Source organism: Ochlerotatus camptorhynchus, unplaced genomic scaffold (genome assembly GCF_037179485.1).
Source record: "Ochlerotatus camptorhynchus isolate MF236.1 unplaced genomic scaffold, CSIRO-AGI_Acam_v1.1 ptg000112l, whole genome shotgun sequence".
Classification (NCBI taxonomy): domain Eukaryota; kingdom Metazoa; phylum Arthropoda; class Insecta; order Diptera; family Culicidae; genus Ochlerotatus; species Ochlerotatus camptorhynchus.
The window spans coordinates 1,315,552-1,339,403 of NW_027040602.1; the positions used below are offsets into that span (position 1 = coordinate 1,315,552).

At 37.8% G+C, this 23,852-nt stretch overlaps 1 protein-coding gene across 1 annotated transcript; it reads right to left on the bottom strand.

Annotated features, from left to right (window-relative positions):
* Nucleotides 1–14,591: 14,591 nt before the first annotated feature.
* SuUR (Suppressor of Under-Replication) lies at nt 14,592–17,486 on the bottom strand. The gene is made up of 4 exons (XM_065219806.1): nt 17,172–17,486; nt 16,906–17,101; nt 15,999–16,835; nt 14,592–15,929 (listed from the first exon to the last, which is right to left on the bottom strand). The coding sequence occupies exons 1-4, from the start codon at nt 17,325–17,327 to the stop codon at nt 14,689–14,691; spliced, it is 2,430 nt and encodes an 809-aa protein (XP_065075878.1). The 5' UTR covers nt 17,328–17,486; the 3' UTR covers nt 14,592–14,688.
* Between the last annotated feature and the right edge of the window lie 6,366 nt (nt 17,487–23,852).

Below are 23,852 nucleotides of genomic sequence, written 5' to 3' on the forward strand. Positions count from 1 at the left end.
CCTTATTCTGTGAAAATTTCACCCTTTTTGATGAAGGTATTCTAATATATCTTGGTATTTTTAAAGATAATTAGATAACTCCATGAACTTCGGCAGAACTTCTCTGAACGTCGGCAGGACTTCGCTGAACTTCAGCAGGAGTTCCCCGAACTTTGAAAGGCCTTCCCTGATTTCCAAGAATTGAAATGAAACGACTTCCCTGAACTTCAGCAGGACTTCCCTGAACTTTGGCAGGATTTCCCTGAACTTCGGTAGAACTTCTCTGAACATCGGCAGGAGTTCCCTGAACTTCGGTAAGGGGCTGCTCATAAACTCCGTAGACAGTTTTTTGGGATTATCGACCCCCCCTCCCCCTGCGTAGACAATTGTCCATACAAATGTTTTTAAATTTGTATGGGCCGTGGATAATTATCACCCCCCCCCCCCCCCCAACTGTCTACGTAGATTATGGACAGCCCCTAAACTTCTCTGAACTTTGGCAGGAGATTTCTTTTATATGGCTTTCTCGTACCAGTCGAAAAATCATATACATCACTTCGGCAGGATTTCCCTGAACTTTGGCAGGCCTTCCCTGAACATTGGTAGGACTTCCCTATAGTTCGAAAAAACTTCCCTGAACATCGGCAGAACTTCCCTGAACTTCAACAGAACTTCTCTGAATTTCCACAGAACTTCCCTGAACTTCAGCAGGACTTCCCTGAACTTCGACAAGACTTTCGGCAGGGCTTTCCTGAACTTCGCTGAACTACGGCAAGACTTCCCTGAGCATTAGTAGGACTACCCTGAACTTGGAATCTTGGAATTGAAGTTGTCATTTCAGTACCCAAGTAACAATACAGTAACCATTTGGCATCCACTCTGATTTATGATGGTTTTATAACGGCAATGAACAATCCATTTAGTTTAAATACAGCATTTCAAAGTGTAAACCACTCCTACTTAGTAATTCAGCTTTTTGCTGTTTTAAAAACCTTTTATAGTCTTGCAAGAAAGTCAAAAACTGTCTTTTTTTTAATTAAATTTAAATCAGTTCTCAATCCCTCCTTAAAACTGTTCTGTAATTCAAGCATAAACGTCATTAGCAATTGTTTATTAATGTATTGATAAAGCAACCATAAAACCATTAGGTTTTTCATTAGAGCATAAAGCATTGATAGTTGCTTTTTAGGCTGTTTAAAATGCATCAGAAACTCCCCAATTACTCTTTTTACAAATTGAGCTTAAAAGATGCTTCCTCATAGTTAATAAGAGCTAAATTTATGACAATCAAATCTCGAAGGATAGACGAAGTAGGATGAAAAATTCAAGTCGATTTCAGCAAAATTTACTTCTTTAGAAGAACCAGCACACCATCAACGACTGAGCATATGGTGAAGAAGAGTAAAGTGAGCGTGGCCCTCGAATCCATAAAACATTGTCAAAAGTTTAAAAACATACCAGCTTTCTCCAGATCTTACGAATAGATGACAATCGAAATAACAACCGACAGCAAACCACTGAAACTGTTAGTTAGCGGAGATTAGCAGCGAAAGAATCAACTCTTCGAAAAAATTCATCCCTGCATCGTTAGATGGTGCACTTCTGTAGCCATTCGGAAGAAGGGGATCTTTTTTTGGGACCGATTGTGCTTCCAGCTGTTCGAAATGCGAAACGTTGTAAAACAGTATCGCAAACTATCTGAGTAACTGCTCACAATCCATCGGGAGAAAACCGCTTGGAAGAAACCTGGATCCCACAGCGCAACTATCGAAAGATAAACAAACTTTGACGCTTAACTTTTGGCAGGCAACTTTGCCTCCATAAAAGCTGTCATAAATCTGAACGGGTTAGGATCAAGCAAAATGGCTTTATATAAATACAATTCAGTCAGCAAGTTTTCTTCATAAAAGTTATTTTAAAACCTTATGAATTTGTTAATGATTTCTTAAAAGCAAAACAACTTTTTTCACAAATGACCCATGAAAATCAACTTTTATGTCACCGCCATATTACAATTAGTTTGCTTGTTTTTTTACAATCTTCGATTTTCTATCTATATTTCCTTGGATATAACTATATTTTGGTAAATTTAGCAATGAGCAAACATTTAAATGCGAAAATCATAAAAAAAAAACTCAGCCTAGCTCGATATGAAAAAACAAAATTATTTTTTTCAATGTAAAATAATTAGTCAAATCGACGTTTTACGAGAGCGGACCAATTTTTTCGATGTTTTCACGTACATTTCACATAACTTAACTTAAACTAGGTCACTTAATGAGAACTATTGTAATAAATTTGGATATTCAACACGATTTTTATACCATCACTTTCCATTTTAATTATTTTGATCAGATCTGATCCATAAATCCTTTTCTATCTTGATTGTTGCTTTCCTAGTGGATTTAGCAAGCGACTAGGGAAAATGGCTTGGAAAGGGTTTTTATTGTTGCTAAATAGCTTATGTTGTAGTTTTCAAATGGTTCTCAATGCGTTCGTCATACAACCTTTTGCAGTAAATCAATCTTGAAGAGCTTCGAGAATACACCCTTCAAAACCTTCTCCAGGGTGGGCCAACTAGATATATTCTAGTCTTAATGAGGTTTTGGTGGATGCATTAATGACAAAATACCATTGACCAGGGTTTTATGAATGTTGTTTTATAGTTGCTTTGTAGCATTTAATAAAACTTAAAATGTTACGTGCGCAGTAGAATCATTATATACAATAATATTGTGTTTACGAATATGTTCAAAATTTCAATACTTCCCATTTTTCTACTTTGCAATGCTTCTTGGTATTGGTGCATTTCGAATTTGGGTGTGGTTTGAACGGGTGTGGATTCAGTATCAATGGAAAAGCATTAACTTTCAGTTTCATTTAATTCTGGAAATATTAAGGTAGTCCAGAAATTTAGAAAACTTTATACATACTATGGGAACTTTCGGACCGATCCGTTAAGTACATCACGCCCTAAAGTGGAGGGGGTTTAGAAATCTGTGACTTTTTTAAAAGCTTTATTAGGGTGATTTTTAGCCATAAGTTTGTGATAACCATTGCCTAAAGTATAGGAAAAACGTGACGAAGGAGGGAGGCAGGTTTTTTTCTCCTGAATTTCACGTGAGCTACTTAATGGATACTTCCTTACAAATTTTCAGTCAAATCGTCAGGAGAAAAACTTCACGAGAATTGCTCGAATTTCTGGGTAGTTTCGAGAACATCAGAGAAAATCTAGAGGTAAGACAGCTTTTGACGAGGAAAATCTTATCATTGGATGACGATTATAATAGTAGGATTTTCTAGTTAACATGGAGTAGTGACACAATTTATCATAGTGATTGTTTATTGTTTATTGTTTATTGAAAAATTCAACTGACAAATACTGTCTAAATGAATAAAACTTAAACTAAATAGTTACGGTCAACGGTACGGAAAAGGCCAAGTAGCCGATGACGAAACACGTCAGCTGATACATTGAAGTCGAACATATAAAAAAAGTTGTTGAATTGCCGGCTGATTGCTCGAATTGGCTCGTGTTGTGTATAATTCCGGCTCCGTGGTTCCAAAAACAGAAAGTCGCGTTGACGAAGAGACCTCTCAGGGGCATACATATTTAGCTGTGACAGCAGTGTTGGGCAGTCAATGTCACCTGTAAGCAGCTTTCCAGCGAACATAGCTTGAGCGACCGTCCGTCTCACCTCTAATGGTTCGATTCCCAGGAGACGGCAACGCTCCTCGTACGGTGGCAAGTTCGTTGGGTCACGCCAGTTGAGGAAACGAAGAGCATATCTCACAAACTTGCGTTGAACGGATTCAATTCTAGTGATCCAGTTAGCATGGAAAGGGCACCAAACAACTGATGATACAAAGGTTATTGAACTCGGAGATGAACTAGCCATAGGCTAAAAATCTCCTTAATAAAGAATTTAAAAAAAGGTTATTGAACACAGTTATTTAGCACTCAATTGCGAACATTTTGGCAGAATACCCAGACACGAAACAGATTATAGAAGTTTCACTTCATGTGGCGTCATGGGGGTTTCCGAGAGTTAAAGTGACTTTAGTCACTGAAGTAGTGATTAAAGTCATGTCGTGGTGACGCAATTCTCCATTTGATTTACACAGAGAGTCACATCACCACGACATGACATTTTTCGCTTCACTAGTGACAAGTACTTTTTCTCTTCTTTCGAAAATGTACCGTACCATCACAATTCACTCGCGAGCTCGGAGGGTAATATCAAGGAAATTTATTTAAAATAGAACCTTTTCTCTTAGTTTCTACCGGGATTGATATATTTGTTCACTTCGACTCGCAGCTCACTCACGACTTCGGATTAGTGGTGTAAAGGCAATAAGATGTTGAAATTTATAATTGAAAGAACACACCCTTTGCCGACAACTTAAGGCGATCCATCACAAAGCACACCAAATACGAACTCGTTTTTCATACCAGGCCTTCTCCGGATCATTTCTGAGTTTTCAATTTTGTTGTCCTACCATTGTTTTGAGACTACGCTTATAATAGTAATTCATGCTGAAAATAAATACACATGGATTATTGAGTATTTGTTACAAGAATACAAAACTATAATAAATGATTACTCTGACAGCTTATGTTTGTTTATACTGATTTAATTTTTTTTTTTTTGACGGATGCGAGACTACTTGATCACTTTTCATTTTCATTTTCATGTTCATTTTGCAGGGCAGGGTGGGGCAGTAAGAGCATCCGTAACGGTCGTTGTCATTTGCGCAACTATTTTAACAGCGCACAGCGCTCTCATTTTAGTTTAGTCACTCTTCTCCACACCGGTCGCTGCTATCGCGGTTATCAATTTACTCGCCGTAGTCCATACCGGTAGTGAGCATTTTGACATTTCTACGAATAACAACCTTTCTCTCGCGCTGCTATCGCGCTGCTAAATTTGGTAACGCGCTTCTCACCGAGAAGCCGACTGCTATTTTAGTTACTCGTATGGCAACCCCCGATACGGTAGCTGCGCTATGATGAGGGCTGCTAAAATGAGTTTAGCAGCGTACCGTTACGGTTGCTCTAAGAGCGCAAGTCAATCCAAGGCCGATAGTAAAGGAGGGGTAATGGCTGACTCGCCACATGCAGGCTACATGACCGCCATAGGAAGGGATAATGATTAGATTGAGGTAGGTGGTTGGATGTTTTTTGGATTGAGGTGGCCACGATTCTACAAAATGATATGGAATGTGTAAGCTGGAAATAATTTGAAATTTGAATGAGTTATTTAGAATTCGTTACTGAGAGTTCTACTCTGCTTTGAATCAGAACACTGGATTCCGTATGGATTGTTTCAAGATAGTTATGGAAAAAATGCTGCGACGTGAGCGCGTAGATACATCCGCATAGTAAACCGATTGAATAAGTAAATCAGTTTCAAACGAAATATCTAAATTATTTTTTTTTTTTTTCCTTTGGTTTGTTTTTTCCGTCGATCTTGTTTTCCGTGCTGAGCACCAATGCTACCGACGTGCCAGGAAGGCAGCTCCCACACCTGGACCTATCGACCCATCAACTCATGAACCGGGGACCAACGGCTTTACTTCCCTTCCGAAGGAAGGCGTGATCAGAGATGTTATGCCTCAGAACATCCCGGCGGCGCCGACTGGGATTGAACCCAGGCCTGCTGGGGTGAGAGGCAATCACGCTTACCACTACACCACCGGCGCCGTTAAATATCTAAATTATGTAAGTTACGAAAAACGCGCGAATTCCGAAAGCCGTGCGAGACAACCGAAGCGAGAAAAAATGCTTATCATTTAAAGAGTGCCACAAAAATAAATGTGATAGTCCATGTTGGCAAGTTGATTAATTTTGGTTTCCTCCCTAGATATTCTACTTATTTTACTTTTGAGCTTGGTTTCAATTTTGTTATTTTACCGCACGTATCAATCATTTCAAAATTTCGCGAACGTACCAAACAAATTCTAAACTACATAAGCTGAAAAAAAAACAAAAAAAAAACTTTTGGTAAGCTCTACCGAATTGCGGATTACTTCTGCGTAAGCTCCGTAGACGTAGGCGCGTTGATTCCGACAGCCGCGAGAAGTTAAACATGCATCAATACAACATAAGGAAAGATCTATTTTTCAGTCACGTAGGATTTAGTTCATAGATTAACATTGACTGTTGTTTACAAATGTGATTACTTGAACACTAAGAAATAAGTTAACTCAAATACTTTAACCATATATATCAGAGATTTCGCGTATTGAGAGAATAATATAGTAGTCGAGTACAATGAACGCCGGGGAAAACAATACCTACAAAAGATTAAAAGTTATTAATTGTCACATACCTCTACTTTTACTTATTTCCTAAACTATTCCTCTCCTCGTTAATGCTGCTTGTTATTGGTCTGCTTGCGTTTCTTATTGAAGTTCAAGACTAAATAGAAAAAAAATTATTATATAACTTTAAAGGTTAGTTGCCTCCCTAAGCGGACCCCCGCATCCTAATTTTTTTGTTAATTTACTTAATGTCATTAGACTTTCTGAAGTTGCTTATTTAAGTTCATTTGATGATTATGATATCTCATTAGTCTAATTAAATAAATTATTAAAAGCTCTAATTCACCTAATCAATCACTTGTGCTTGTAATCTAAAGTTAAACGTGTTTCAAGTACTTTTGATTTTGGCCTATAACTATTTATTATATCTTAGTCAGGCATACCAAAAGTACCGCCTCATGACAGTATTCCAACGGCTGTCGCTTTCTTTTTCCTACGACAGCCTTGAGATTGAGCTATAAGCGACAGCCCACAGTGAGGCTTTTATACGACATGCAACGTTGCCGTCTTGTGCTGTTCACGACAGCTTGTTCTTAGTCATGTATTTTGTTCGTTCGGCTATGACAGCCTCGGATGGTCATTCGTAACTTTCCTCGTACATACAACAAGCAGTCCGTCAAACTGCCGATTCGTTGCTGCTGTCTTTGAAATTTTGTTTGTATGTCGTAAAACTGCTACTACACTACCAGTGTGGCGCCGGAGCTCGTTCGGTTGCTATCACGTTCGTGCTGCCCATTGCAAAATTTTCATCCGATATTTTTTTTTTAACGCACGGTCTCCGGCGAAAAATATAAGCCTACCTGACTTCTACCAAACCCCAACCCGATGTTGGCCCGACATTGACCTGACATAAACACAGAATTGACCCGACATCGACCCGACATTTGGCCGACGTCGACCATAAAATGACCTTACATTGATCCAACATCGGGCCGACATATCTGTTCGGGATCATTCTTCTGGGTTTCTTCCATACTCCACTGCCGTATATCAATTGTATATAATGTCTCGTGACAGCCTTTTCGTGACAGCCACTTGGGTAAGCTGAGGGATGTCGTCGGTTTGTGAAGGCTGTTATGACGACAGAAACATTGAGAACCTGGTCATAAAAAAATGCATAAATACAGCCCATTCGGTTCACTACGTTCCAAGCACGATGATTTTAGCAAAGCGGGTATAGATGCGACTGTTCTAATACAGCTTTCATTCGTTCGTGCGTGCGCTGTTGCCAATACACTTCGAATTCAGATCTGAACGTACGGTAGCAAGCGGTAGTAAAGCACACAAAGCAACTGTCAATTCAGGTATAAACCAACTGTCGCGAGGAGGCTGTACTTTTTGGAAGCCTGATCTTAGTTCGACCCAGGTGACACCTTGAAGTGACTAAAATGCTTCATTTTGAAGTTAGTTTCCTAGCTGATTTTAAATTATATAGGGTATATGCTCCAACTACGCTCACACGTTTCCACTATGTCGTCCCACAAAATTACGTATGGATATATCACAATAGAAGCACGCCACAGTGGAAATCCCGAGCCATAATTCAAACATTTATCCCAAATCAAAATGAAGCACATATAAGATAAGTTACAATACCATGTACAAAAATGATGTTTAACATTGTTCCCTGAGTAATACTTCAATGAAAACAACAATGAAAGCTTGTCACGCAAGTAGAAGGAGCACCGTTGGGCACTTTCTGAAATATTTCAATAGTATAATTCCCTTGCAAACCCAAATAAATCTATTTGCGTAAAAATAAATAAAATAAGAGTGATTTGCGGCAAAACCCGCCAGTATTACACCCAACGTCAGTGCCTATACTTAAGCGTACTACGACGCGGCTCTCAATCAGAGGAGTAACAAGTGTGATACTATCACTGCTGGACCAGATCTTTGGTTTTCTCATGCAGTGGTTCATCAGAGAGGGGAAGCTTAGTTATCCTCATTACCCGCCCATGACACCATTCTATCGCGGCATGAGCCAGCAACGCCGGCCATAAACCTACCGTCTTCAACACTCCACTAGCATGAAATTAAGCCCGCCCACCAACAGCAAGGTGCAAAAACTAGCCAAGGGGAGGGGCTAGACTACTTTTATCACTTTTGAGTAATTATGAGTTACTCAAATTTACAAGCTGTGAAACTCTGAGTGCAACCGTCTTGCCCCTAGGAGAAGATCAAAGATCATCAGTTCAGTTCAATTAAATTAACTAGAAAAGCAGGTAATTTCCGAAAACTTCAACATTGTTCTGAGATCATTAGGGAAGTCCAGAGAACTTATTTAAAGTTTTGGGATTTTTCATATTTTGTATTGATGGTCCGATTACTTGAAGGATGCCCATTATTTTTTTTCTCAGAGTTGGTTGGAAATGCTACCTAAAATGAAGCTTTTGTGCGCTAATTTGTTAGCTAGAGTCTTCCAACCAACTCTGAAAATCGCAAACTTCGTGTATGAAGTAACATAAATACACTTTGAATATATAACAACTCAAGGCGGGAGTAACCGTCAACAATGCTGATGATGGCACAGCACGCAACAACCACCCTACTGCTTTCTCTCTGAGATGACTAAGTTGGCCATGACGCGAGGAGCAACACAATACGCCTTTTTAATGCACCACCAATGTAGAGTGCGCCACGCGAGTTCGAGAAGAAACGTCAACCAAACCGTTTGTTTACATCAGAATAAGTATTTTCCCCAACGCAAATAACAGCATTTTTATTCAAAATCTTGCCAATTCCCATCGGTAATTGTCTTATTGTACGATTATCCACAAATCTGAACTGATTTGCACCTTAACTATTCACACACAAGAAATCCGGAAGATCATAACCACTAAGGCACTTTTCTAATTTTCCATTTTTTTCAACAAAAATATTCCTGAACATCAGCAGGATCTTTTCAAAAACGTTACAGAATTAAATTTTTCGACAGTAGATTAAGTTTTGCAGCATCTCAGATGAATCAATAAAAAAGTGTTCCGCTTCCTATGTCTCAAGGCAAAAATTTATGCTCACAACAGTCTTTTTGACGTTCTCCTATTCACCACCAGACGTTGAATCGATCGTTTAGTTTCTATTAAAAAGGCCTATAGTTGGGTAAAGAATATTTCAAGAGCAAATTTTCATTATGTCGTAAGTAACATTCGCACCGATCCGAGAAAAATAAAGTTTTGTTTTCATGACCGAAAAGTTATTCCTATTTCCAATTAAACACATATAATCTCATTGTGATAGCAATGTTTAACATATTTAGCCGGGTTTTAATCATACAAAGGCAAATCGCTAGCTTTCATGCTAAGAAATATTGGTTTTTGAGTCAAAAGTTATTATACGTCGTTTGGTGGCCCCTATTGTTACTTAAGTCAAAGTGTATTTACCAGGATATTCGGGAGAATTATCAATTACGTCTCCTTACGTGCAGCCCATTCATCATTTTAGGACCACCGAAATCATCTTAGCAACAAACAGTTCGATTTATTCACTTTAATAATGAGAAAGCGAAACGACGAAAGTACACTTTTCACGGGTTTCTCAGTGCTGTTACTTAAGGCAAACGGCATCTCCATAGAAATCGGGTGACTTAAGTAACATCGAAAACTATTTTGATCGGAAGGTGATAACGTCAAAAAGCAATTCGACTGGTAAATAAATTTAAAAATGGGATATGATCCTATATTCGGACAGTATATAGTGTAATAGCAGGAGAATCGATTGACACTGATAGCTCGACTTTGTTTACCTTTGTTACATTCGACGTAATGAAAATTTGCTCTTGATTTGCATTATCCCACACCATCGACTGGAAATGCTTTCGGCAACGTGCATGGGGCTTTTTTTTTCCTTAATTTGTTTTCCGTCGATCTAGTTTCCCGTGCTGAGGACCAATGCTACCGACGCCAGGAAGGCAGCTCCCACACCTGGACCCTACCTATCGACCCATCAACTAATGAACCGGGGACCAACGGCTTTACTCCCTGAGAGGTAATCACGCTTACCACTACACCACCGGCGCCGTTAACGTGGGGCTTTAGGTAGTGATGAAACGTCGCTAGTACTATTCCACAGCCGCAGACAGTATATGAGCAAGTCAAGCGCGCACTTTTTTGCCTACGGGTTAGGCAAAGCAGGTGCATTAATGGCCCTCTGCTCAACCCAGATTTTCAACTTGTATTAATTTTTCATACTGCCGTAAAGTAGTAAGTAAGTAAGTAAGTAAGTAAGTAAGTAAGTAAGTAAGTAAGTAAGTAAGTAAGTAAGTAAGTAAGTAAGTAAGTAAGTAAGTAAGTAAATAAGTAAGTAAGTAAGTAAGTAAGTAAGTAAGTAAGTAAGTAAGTAAATAAATAAGTAAGTAAGTAAGTAAGTAAGTAAGTAAGTAAGTAAATAAGTAAGTAAGTAAGTAAGTAAGTAAGTAAGTAAGTAAGTAAGTAAGTAAGTAAGTAAGTAAGTAAGTAAGTAAGTAAGTAAGTAAGTAAGTAAGTAAGTAAGTAAGTAAGTAAGTAAGTAAGTAAGTAAGTAAGTAAGTAAGTAAGTAAGTAAGTAAGTAAGTAAATAAATAAGTAAGTAAGTAAGTAAGTAAGTAAGTAAGTAAGTAAGTAAGTAAGTAAGTAAGTAAGTAAGTAAGTAAGTAAGTAAGTAAGTAAGTAAGTAAGTAAGTAAGTAAGTAAGTAAGTAAGTAAGTAAGTAAGTAAGTAAGTAAGTAAGTAAGTAAGTAAGTAAGTAAGTAAGTAAGTAAGTAAGTAAGTAAGTAAGTAAGTAAGTAAGTAAATAAATAAGTAAGTAAGTAAGTAAGTAAGTAAGTAAGTAAGTAAGTAAGTAAGTAAGTAAGTAAGTAAGTAAGTAAGTAAGTAAGTAAGTAAGTAAGTAAGTAAGTAAGTAAGTAAGTAAGTAAGTAAGTAAGTAAGTAAGTAAGTAAGTAAGTAAGTAAGTAAGTAAGTAAGTAAGTAAGTAAGTAAGTAAGTAAGTAAGTAAGTAAGTAAGTAAGTAAGTAAGTAAGTAAGTAAGTAAGTAAGTAAGTAAGTAAGTAAGTAAGTAAGTAAGTAAGTAAGTAAATAAGTAAGTAAGTAAGTAAGTAAGTAAGTAAGTAAGTAAGTAAGTAAGTAAGTAAGTAAGTAAGTAAGTAAGTAAGTAAGTAAGTAAGTAAGTAAGTAAATAAATAAGTAAGTAAGTAAGTAAGTAAGTAAGTAAGTAAGTAAGTAAGTAAGTAAGTAAGTAAGTAAGTAAGTAAGTAAGTAAGTAAGTAAGTAAGTAAGTAAGTAAGTAAGTAAGTAAGTAAGTAAGTAAGTAAGTAAGTAAGTAAGTAAGTAAGTAAGTAAGTAAGTAAGTAAGTAAGTAAGTAAGTAAGTAAGTAAGTAAGTAAGTAAGTAAGTAAGTAAGTAAGTAAGTAAGTAAGTAAGTAAGTAAGTAAGTAAGTAAGTAAGTAAGTAAGTAAGTAAGTAAGTAAGTAAGTAAGTAAGTAAGTAAGTAAGTAAGTAAATAAATAAGTAAGTAAGTAAGTAAGTAAGTAAGTAAGTAAGTAAGTAAGTAAGTAAGTAAGTAAGTAAGTAAGTAAGTAAGTAAGTAAGTAAGTAAGTAAGTAAGTAAGTAAGTAAGTAAGTAAGTAAGTAAGTAAGTAAGTAAGTAAGTAAGTAAGTAAGTAAGTAAGTAAGTAAGTAAGTAAGTAAGTAAGTAAGTAAGTAAGTAAGTAAGTAAGTAAGTAAGTAAGTAAGTAAGTAAGTAAGTAAGTAAGTAAGTAAGTAAGTAAGTAAGTAAGTAAGTAAGTAAGTAAATAAGTAAGTAAGTAAGTAAGTAAGTAAGTAAGTAAGTAAGTAAGTAAGTAAATAAATAAGTAAGTAAGTAAGTAAGTAAGTAAGTAAGTAAGTAAGTAAGTAAATAAGTAAGTAAGTAATTAAAGAAATAAATAAATAAATAAATAAATAAACAAATAAATAAATAAATAATTTTTAGAATTAATAAATAAATAAATAATTTTTAGAATCTCGGAAATTTTAATAGCTCTTCAGTGAAATTTGCAGGGAAGTACAACGATTTTTGTTTTTAAATATTTATACGATTTCAGGGAAATTTGTAGATCTTGAGAGACGGAAGCTCGAATATTTTCAGATAAATTTTGAGAACTTTATGTAATTAAGAAGATTTCGAGGGAAATTTTCAGATCTTCAGGGTAGCCCGAGAGCCTACAGAAGAATTAACCAAACTTCAGAGAAGTTTGCAGATCTACTGAGAAATTTATTGAGTCTCAAGGTAATTCGTAGATCTTGAGAATAGAACTACGGAGCTTCAGACAACTTTACAGAACTTTAAAGGTATTTGCAAAAATTCAGAAGACTAGATATTAAAAGAAATCTGCAGAACTGCAAGAAATTTTGCGGATTTTCAGAGACTTTCAGTGGTTCAGAAAAATTCGTAAAATTTCAGAAAAGTACTTCATATCCAAAAACAAATCTCAGCGAAGTACGAAAGTCCAAGATTTTGCCGAACTCCATGGGAGTTGCAAATAGATAGATCTGAAGAATTCAGAGAAGTCCGTAGGCCTTAAACGAAGTCGGTAGGACTTCCAGAAGTTCGTACATTCATAGAAAAATTTGCAAAACTTCGGGAACGTTCGCCGATCTTTAGAAGTATTTACACAACTTCAGAGAAATTCGAAAATCTTCAGAGGAATTTTTGAAACTCCAGCGAAGCTCAAATATTTTTAGATAATTTGTAGAGCTTTGGGGAATTTCAAAGAAATTCAGATAAATCTGCAGAACTTTATGGAAGGCGAAGAATCCAAACACAAAATTATAGTACTTTAGACAAGTTCGTAGATCTACTGAGAATTATTGAACTTGAGGGCAGTTCGTAGATCTTCAGAGCTGAAATGCAGTACTTCAGAAAACTTTACAGATTTGTTTTAGGAGCTTCAGAAAATTCAGATGGTAAATGTTTAATCTACTGAAAACCCTACAGATGTTTAAAAAAAAATTCAGAATTTTATTAAGTTTCTTGGAATTTAAGAGAAATTTACAGAACTTCAGGAAAGTTCGCTGATCTTTAGCGATATTTGTGATATGAGGGGCTCGGTGGCCTTAGAGCAACCGGTTTTGCTTACTGAGCAGAACATCATGAGTCTAATCTCAAGCCCATCCACATCCAAGATTCGTCAATCGTTTTATTTGTTAACATGACTACATGGTAATAACAGCAACTCCATTATTAAAAAGGACCTCGTCTGCCTAGTGGCAAACGTTTTTGCTTACTGAATCCCAAGCTCCTTCGCTTTATATAATTGTTAGGAAATCAATTCAGCTTATCCTTTACCAAAACGAACCCTGCTGCAAACCCAACCCTCTTACCCAACATCCCTGTGATTCCTCGTGGAAGTGCAGAGGACTCCTCGGCTTCCATCAAAGCGAGTGTCACGTCAACACATTCCTACCCATTCCTTTCTTGACCTGCGTTCAGGCGCGGCTGGCGCTGGTATTGCCTAATTCGCGATCACCAGTTTTTACACATTGAGGATGATTGCTAGTCCCAAGCATCGTCTATTGGTTCTCTGTGTAATTACAGCTGGTCTGGCAATAACAGAGTAGCAACCGTGGGCGATCAATCATGCTCATGCTCATGCTCATATAATAGTTCTTGAAGGACAAGATGAGCAACAATTTCCTACTCGACAAAGTTCACGTTCTCCTTCCCATTTTATTTAAAATAATAAAAGCAACTACGCCTGCCGAAGCTAGAGCAATTTCATTATGGAAGTATTTACTTTTGATTCCTGATACGGTTTTTTTTTTTAGAAATCTAAATTGACAGTTCTTTCGACATGTACAGTGTGAACACAAGCAAACAGGGGGGTACGACAAAGTGTGTCGAAAGTAAAATCGATCAAATTTTGTATTATGGCAGCGGTCAAAATCAGACCAAGAAATCAGATAGAAACGGGCCTTAAGTTAGTAAATAAGCCGATCAAATACACCAGAAGCATCATTGGACTAATTGGCTTAAGGAGCTGTCCATAAGGCACGTGGACAGCTTGTGAAAGGTTGATTGATTGATTTATCTTTATTAAGAAGACTTTCAGCCTGAGGCTGGTTTGCCCCCATACCTTGTGAAAGGTTTTAGACATCTGCATGGACATTATTCATAAAAAAATGAAACGAGGAATTTTCCAACCCGATCGCTATCCACGTGGTAGACAGCCTATAAAGATCCTAATATTATAGGTATTATATATAGGCAAGTTTCTTTCTACTCAAATAAGGATTCCGCGATTTATCCACGAAATTTTTTTTATCATATATTTAAGTAAATAATACTCAACATAACAGTACATTTCCACAACAAAAAGGAATATTAAAATTTTGTCATTTCTTTTAAAAATAAAAGCAATAGGTACACTCACTCGAAATCGCTATCAACTCCGCTAGGTGACACCAATATTTGATTATACCTCTGATAGATCCGGTCCTGAAAACACTTCTTCCTGGGCGAGATCCTTTTAACGCACCCCGCACTACTGCTGGGAGCGGATTTCCTCCGATTCACACTCGTCGAAACCCGTTGACGATCTTCGAAGTCATCATCGTCATCATCGCGGAACCAATTTTCCAGTTTCTTACGCTTGACGTTGCTGCTTCCGGTAGACCGTCTACCGGTGCTCTTGGCCCTTTCCGTAGAGGAAGATTTCCGCCCTGTAGTTGGTGTCCTAGGAGACGCCTCGCTGTCAGATGAACGATTGCCTTTCGTAAGCCATCCTCGCGGTGTGGAAAACAGGGATTCTTTTGACGAGGGTGTTCTCTTAGCTCTATTTGGTGGGGCGCCATTTTGACTTTTCGGAGTACACACTTCCGTGTCCAGGTCTACGATTTCAATCTGATTGTCGGGCCCACGCAGGACACTAACAAACTGTACATCGTCAGAATCCCGTAACGGGGACATGCTGTCACTTTCGGCGTGCACCTGGATACGATTACCGAAGGCGTTGTTGTCGGTGATTTCGAACACGTCTGTCCGATTGGGATCCCGATTTTTAACGGATAGATCGGCAAATATGTCGTTAGAGGAAGAGCGTTCCACCGAGAGATCCGGTTCTTCGTGTAGCGAGCCGTGGAGTAGTTTAGAAATGGGTGTGCTTACTTTGGCTCGGAGAAACTTTGGCAACGGTTTCGGGACGTCCGGTTTGGAAGTTGTCTCCAAGTTGACTGGACTTTTGAGCAGAAGATTCATAAGAGAATCGTCTTGAGTACCGAGTTTGACAGTTTCGTCAGCTTCTTCGTCCGTGTCGCTGAATAAATCCGGAGACTTTTCTCGTCCATTTGAGCTGGAACTGGATACCAAAATAGGTTGGTTAGGAAGGACACTTTCCTTGGATAGAACTTCGAGATCCGTTGATGACGATGAAGGAGATTTCCATCGAAGTAATCGGTCGATTGGAAAGTTGTATTTGTCATCCGCGAGAACTGTGGCTGATTTACGAACTAAGGTTTCCGACGAGCTTTCCGATTGGGAGCTGGGCTGGACCAACGCTTGACCAAATTCGAGATATCCTTCCGAATCGGTTTGATGCTCTGTGGCTGGTGATGAGCGTTCGGTTTCAGGTACTTCTATGTTACGTGTTTTGGATTGAGTCATTTCGGATTCTAAAATAAAAAAAATATGGAATTGTACAATTGTCTAACAGTTATTGCAAAATGCTAAAGAAACATTACCTGACACCTTTGCTAAAGGCGACTTTCTAACTTTATCAACAGGAGATTTGGTTTCCGAGTCAGAGCTTTCCAACACTAATTTAGGCATTTCCTCCGTGCTCTGCTCGCAGTCAAACAAAGGCTCGCTCCCCTTGTAAGCAACGGTTGCAGCAGAACGATTATTTCCGTCATCAGTGTCATGCGACAAATCCCTCCCAATTCCAGAACTTTCCGCTTCGCCAACTATTGCCATATTCAAACTGGTATCACAAACCGTATCATTTTCACCTAATTCCGGGTTGAACATCAGTCCGCTGGTACTTTCTATTACTTCTGGTACAATACTTTGATCCACCAAAATTTGGGAATCTTCCAGCAGAACTTGACTCTGACAACCTTCCATTCCGTTGGCGATCTTCCATGCAGCAAAACAGAACCTAAATTCACTATCCTCTATCAATGGAAGAATGTTTTTGTGATGAGATCGATATCTTCTGAGCAGCACGCTTCGGGTCAAGAAGAATAACTTTAACTTGCGTGACTTTGACAGCGGCTTGTTGGCGTTGCCACCTTCAAGTAATTCTTTTAATGTTTCTCCATGGAACTGCAGGTGGCAGAGTTTTAGCCTCAAGGAAAGACGAACCAAATCGTCCAATATGTTTTGAGTAGTTAGGAAAAGCTTTGCAGTGGTGGTAAATTTCGAAATCAGGGTCAGTAATGATATTTCGCAGTGCTCATTTTTGGTTTCGTCAATAACTAAAAGTTTGATTTCCTTTTCCTTCGATAGAAGCGAATCAGATTGCTTTTCAAAACTTTCAAACGTGGCCAAAATAATCTGATGATTTCCTGATAAGTGATCTGAAAGCAAAATATTGATACATTAATGTTATGTAATGGTAGTTTCATTTGAATTACAAAGTCGACTCACCACTATCAACATCTTCGAGAACCACAGTCGTAAGTTCAGTGAGCAGCTCCAAATGATACAACCAGTGATGTATACGCTCTAAACTGCTGCACACGATTGCACCCTTATCAGCTGTGCCAACCGTAGCCGATAAGTAACCGACTACCTGGTGTGTCTTACCCAATCCTGATTCATCGTTTAAGATTACCCCTTTGTTCTGCGAAAAAGAAATTGCGTAGCCATGAAAGTATATTGATGACCTCCCCCAAAGAACAACAAGTACTAACCTGTTTCAGACCCCGATGGATGAACCGTATTCCCTCGAGCTGATGACACGCTAACACTTCCACCACAGAACCAGGCACTTCTGCCCTTCTGCCTACCTTTAGTGGTTCCTTGAGGAAAAATCTGCTTCTCTTCTTCGTTCCTCCTTCGCTTTCCATCTGCTAATCAACACAGCTGCTTGATTTATTATTGAAATCACCTGGACACTAGTTACAAATTAACATCGACACGTATACGAAACAAATTTGAAAACCCACGTAGAGAAAGCTTCTACATTCGAAAAATATTGCAGAAGTAAAGTGAAAAATGTATACCACGCAACATGATATTGTGAATGCTTGCGTTTTTTGCGCTGCAACACAACTGTCAAAATATGTTTATATGCAAAACATCTGATCATGCGCCAAATCACCCCTCGGGTACCAGACGCGCCCAATGAGGTATATACAGGTGTGGCACAAGAGGGTATTTGTTGGTATTAGTAGCAAAAAAGAGGTAAACAATCGGTGATGACGAAAAACTCCTAAAAAATTGGCATGAAAAAAGTGGAGTTTGACGTCACGCAAGGTATGCTTCACAAACACTATAAAATATTTTGCACCACACGAATACCATTTTACGATCATTTCCTCACCTGTATACATCTCATTGAGACGCGCCCACGCGCAAGCAAAGGCAGTGCAACCAGTTCTACCTCGGTTTTTCCAGATACACTGGTGGAAATTAATATACGGACAGTTTGTTGAAAAAGCATGCTCTAAATTTTAACTAAACAGCCCTAATAAAAATGTTATGGTTAATTTGCTTAACGACGTGTTCTGGGTATCATCCAAACCATTTGTGGAATAGTTCCATCATTTGGGTTATCGTTCGTTTATGGTAATTTTTTATTAGGGAGATTCCACTCAGAAGTACACATGAAATGTATATGTCAAATGAATAGTATGTGTGGACTTTATGTGTACACATATTAAGTATGTAAAAGGTCAAAGCAAAAAACGAGAGAACTTTGTACAAGCACCAATTGGGCTCTTTAAGGGTATTGAGGTAAATGCATATTCGTAATCTGCATTAACAGTGGAACCCAAACCCAAAATTTCATCAATTTTGGTACACTGGAACTATTTTAAATAAGTACGATTACATTTGCAAAAATCACCTTATTAGCGCCCCTCGGTGTCACTTTATATGAGAGCGAGCTGTCAGTTTGTTAGTTTAGTGTCAAACAGTGAAGTTATTATTTTTTTTTCAGTCTTGATTTAAAAATTAAGATGAAAGTGTGTGGGTTCGAAAAAAATATACCTGTGCTCAGAAAACGAAGCTCTTTCAGATGATGTATAAAAACTGATACATTTTTCAAAATTAAAGAACCCAATTAACCATGATAATAATTCTCACTCAATAATTCATTTATTCTTACTCGGTAGTGACAGCCGATAATTTCGTTTCCTTTTCGCCAATTTTTGGTGATTATGATTTTTCACTCCTCCAGAGAATCCGATTTTTAGCTGATTTCAGACAAAACCGAGCTTGTGCCATATACGGGACCGGATTTGCGGCGGTACAAGAGAGACAACTAGAACAACTAGCACCACCGCAAATCCCGAACCAGCATCGCCGCAAATATTGCCCGTATAACACGAGCTCGACTCGTGTGTGAATAGTTCCGTATATTTAATCGTATTTGACAAAAACAATCCCAAACCGTTCGAAATTCACCTTGACAACGACTATGTAACTCTTATGGCAAAATACCATATTAAGCACATAAGCAGTCAGTCAGTACACGGATAGAAATCTCCTTATACCTTTTGGCAAATTTCCATTGCTGATTATTCATAAAATGTATAAGTCAACTAATAAGCAGACGCCTTGCAAAAAGTTAATAAAGATCATGTGTCAAATGAAATGTATAAGCGGTCACACATACCTTTTTTGCATTCTAATAGGACCTATGTGGTTTGTCTTATGGAATGTATAAGGCTGATGCTTTGGCAAAAATGTATAAGTGAAACACATGAATTAAATAATTGATTTTCGTTTCGTGTAGAAAAGATTGTTCCATATAAATCCACTACACTGAAAAATCCCAAAAGCAACATTCAAACCGCAGCAAACAAAATTAAATATTACTTGCGAAAGAAAACATCGACTTTTTACTTTTTCTCTTGTTTTGGTCCTTAGTTGACACAAACCAGACGAGTGCACCGATGAATTTGAGTTCACTCACTCGAGAAAAAGTACATACGCTGTGGGCAATGTTTACTAATCAATAACACTACATGTTCATTATTAACTATTGCCATCGGTGCACTCCTCCATACACGAAACGAAAATTAATTATTTTATTCATGTGTTTCACTCGTTTCACTTATACATTTCTGCCAAAACATCAGCCTTATAATTCCATAAGACAAACCACATCGGTCCTATAAGAATGCATAAACAATATGTGTGGCCATTTATACATTTAATTTGCCACAAGATAATTTTTAACAAGGTCTGCTATTAGTTCACTTATACATTTTATGAGTAATCAGCTATAGAATTTGCCGAAAGGTGTAAGGAGATTTCTATCCGTGTAGAGAATTTTATGAGACGTTTCTGATCAGTTGATGAGGTTTGACAGGAGACAGTAACCTAACGACTTTGAGAATCAATATCAATATCATCAAATTTTGTCAGGCAATTGGCTGCTTCAGTGTTCGGAAAACTCAAAAACTCAAATCTCATGCATGAGTTTATGCGCCTATGAGTTTTGCCTTGCAAAATTCAACGTCACAACAATCACCGATGAGTGTTCAGGTTCAAAAATTCATTGCTTTATATTTTGGCGTTATTCATTGTTATTACTATTGTTTGCACATCAGGGGTTGGAAAACTAACACAACATGCATAGGCATGATATCAATTGGCGTTTGTGCGGTTATTATGAGTTTAAAGCTGGAATTATTTTTCAGCGTTGTGACTGCGTGAATATGCATGATTTATGTCATTTTGCTTGCCGCATTCGCACGCGAGTTTATTCTCGCAGGGACGATTTGAGAATGATTTTCCAAACACTGCTTCTATTATTTCGTAAAATGGACTATGTGAATGTTCTATCAACGTTCTGTCGCTGTTTAAATGGTTGACAGAGTGTGACGTTAAACTCCGTTATACATTTAAACAGCAGTAGGGTAGCTGGCGCCGGTGGTGTAGTGATAAGCGTGACTGTTTTCTCACCCCAATGGGTCTGGGTTCAATCCCAGCCGAGGTCCGTGGGATTTTTCTGAGGCATAAAAATCTCTGGTCACGTCTTCCTTCGGAAGGGAAGTAAAGCCGTTGGTCCCGGCCCATGTGTATTGAATGGGTGCGAAATCCTACGCAGGTGTGGAAGCTGCCTTCCTGCACATTCGATTGCCGTCAAAGTGATTGGCACTAGATTGCGGAACAGTGACCGACGTTAAATAAAGGAAAGAAGCAGTAGGGTAAGGTGGGGTAATACGTGCCAAGGGGTAATATGACCAACAGTGCCTGGAATTTTTAATAAAATTTAAAAGAATTCAAAGTGTTGATTTCAAACAAATATTGAGATTCCCACACAGTTTTTGAAAGAGAAGTTCTGAGCACAATTCCAGAATTATTTTGACATGAAGCCCTTAGAAATTCTTAGATGAATTTGGAGGGATTTCTGTGGAGAAGAATGCAAGTTCTAAATTAAATTCTTACGTCATTTTAGAAGATTTCAAAATTTTCTTTTAAGGACCATGCACTTTACATCTGAAATTGAAACGACAAAAATCAATTTGCAATTTTGCTGAGTGATTAAATTCTAAAAATAATAAGATGAGAAACTGATGAAAATTATGCAGCAACAGCAAATAGAGCAAGACATTAATTTGGTACTCTCTGGATCACTCTGTTTTAATGGTTTATTCTGAAATTCTGATGTAAACATTTGTTCTTATGGTATGGTTAATTTATGTTTCCCGGTTCTCTCGTCGAATTCCCGGGTTTTTCCCGCTTTTCCCGGTTACTTTTCAAATTCCCGGATATTTCCTGATATTCTGGAAAATGACTTTTTTCAAAAATTCATAACTTTTGAACCACTGGATAGTTTTAGGTTTTCGCTCAATACTCCTATGCGACTAGACTATCATTCGTCTCAATTGATTTATAGCGACTGTAACATGATCACGACCGTAGTCTAGTTGCATAGGAGTATTGAGCAAAAACCCAAAACTATCCAGTGGTTCAAAAGTTATGAATTAAAACAAAAGAAGTTATTCTTGAAAAAAATATTTTTGGAATACCCTAGCGTGAAAATGGTCACCCTAATGGCAAAAAAAATAAAGGTCTAATATTTTGCGATAAGGAACAAAACTACAAATTTTTACGAAATTCTGAGAACCACCCCTATATAATTTTGGCTATGGAATGGCTGTACCAAAGATGAATACTAAGAGCAACCGTAACGGTACGCTGCTAAACTCATTTTAGCAGCCCTCATCATAGCGCAGCTACCGTATCGGGGGTTGCCATACGAGTAACTAAAATAGCAGTCGGCTTCTCGGTGAGAAGCGCGCTACCAAATTTAGCAGCGCGATAGCAGCGCGATAGCAGCGCGGGAGAAAGGTTGCTATTCGTAGAAATGTCAAAATGCTCACTACCGGTACGGACAAAGGCGAATAAATTGATAACCGCGATAGCAGCGACCGGTGTGGAGAAGAGTGACTAAACTAAAATGAGAGCGCTGTGCGCTGTTAAAATAGTCACGCAAATGACAACGACCGTTACGGTTGCTCTAAGATGAAACTTTTGGAATAAAAACTTTCTATTTTAGTGTCCTCTTTCACGGTCCCTTTCATCCAATGAATACCCCCCGTATTCAAGGTAATTTTGTAGTTTTGCTGCCCCCTCAGTAGAGATGAAATTTTGCGCTCATTTTTATCAAAACAATCACACCAAAATCAGATATGTCCCATTTTTTAATTACTCGATTAACAACTAATCGATTATTTTTTGTTCGCTGTGCTGCCATTTTTCCACCAATGAGAGTGCAGCACATGTTTGAAATGATCGGTGATGATCCTGTGGAGATGTTAATGCTTATATCGGCATGATCTAACCGATTATAAATAGTTTACTTTTCGGTTCGTTAATCGATTAAACGATTATTCGAATGAAAATCTGACATCACTAGATGAATGTGAAACGTCTTTTCAAATATAAGGCCGTTCATAAATAATGATACAATTTGAAAGGGACCGGTAACTGAAATAAATACGAATGTTCACCGGTTGGCTGTACTGCCTATAATCGCATATCAGTCCCATATGGATTTTCTTCAATTTTAAGATAATAACTCTATCCACTATCAATTGGCATCTACTTTCATATTACGTGATAAAACTACGGACTTTGATCATGAAAAATGTGAAAACAACATCAAGTCAGTTTGTCCCATCAAGCAAAGTAATCGCATATCAGTCCCATCCTGAATTCAATCGTCCAGAGGTCTAGCTACATTTCTGTTTTTTGAATCGCCATATTTTTCGTTAATATAACAATACATGCAAGCTTCATTGCAACTGCTTTTAACTTGACAAAATTGTCGATTAATTTACTATGATTGTTTTAATATTTACATGGAAATTGCACTTCTTAACTTCAGCTGCCATTTTCTCAATGCCTACTTTTTCCATATGGGACTGATATGGGGTTATAGGCAGTGTAGGTAATATATATAAAATGTCTAAAGCCAATGGAGCCAATGGCTTAAAGGAAAAAATATATAGGGGAAATGGATCTAATGCTGGCCTATATATCTAAGATTAGGCCCATCTCTAAAAATCTGCTATTTATCAATTTTATCTAGATGAACGCGTCATTGGGACAGTACTAATGGATATTTTTGGTACACAAATTCACTACACCATGGTGTGGCCAGAAAATGCCACTTGCAGAACAGGCCTCCCCAAGACTTGGATAAAAACTTACAACAGTTAAGCGTGATAAACATAACAGTAGAAAGTTGACAAGCGACCCTTCTAGCGTATAAAAACATCAGAACATAAAAATTAACGGATAACTAGAATCCGCAATAGGTACATTATTTCGTTAAAAATAAAGGTCGGCATCGTGTTCTGCTTGGGTCGAGGAAATTTAGAGAAAAATCATAATTAAATTACCTATATTATAATGATATGATCAATGATCAATAATTGTGTCTTATCTCAATGTAAGCTACTTTATTAATATTGGAGAGTTGTGCCATTACCGCATATGTCGTTACCAAAAATGTCACTCTCCACAACACCATATATCAAGAATTGCCATTACTTTGAATAAGATGCTGCCTTCTTTTGATTGATGCCCGTTCTGCTCACGACTGGAGTAATTGAATTCGAAGCAATGCTAGCACAACACAAAATTCTCATACATATGCATAGACGAAATCAGAATCCTGCCTCTCTGAGGATATGCAGATGCAGCACTTTTCTCGGTTCAAAGCCGATGATCGCTTCAAAATGGATAATGAATACCAACCATTCCACACTACAGACTTTGAATATGATTTTGTGAGCACTCTCTCCCGCACTCTCGTTGTTTATCTTTCGATTTTTATGTTATTTATCTTATGCTCTCTATTCGTATACGCATGGGACCACTCCAGTACAATTTCCCAGAGGTTTAGTTGC

Coding starts and splice junctions, on each gene's coding strand:
- SuUR (XM_065219806.1), bottom strand. CDS start 17,327: ATGGAAAGCGAAGGAGGAACGAAGAAGAGAAGCAGATTTTTCCTCAAG. Junction 17,102..17,171: donor TCCATCGGGGTCTGAAACAG/GTTAGTACTTGT, acceptor TCTTTTTCGCAG/AACAAAGGGGTAATCTTAAA. Junction 16,836..16,905: donor TCTCGAAGATGTTGATAGTG/GTGAGTCGACTT, acceptor TTTTGCTTTCAG/ATCACTTATCAGGAAATCAT.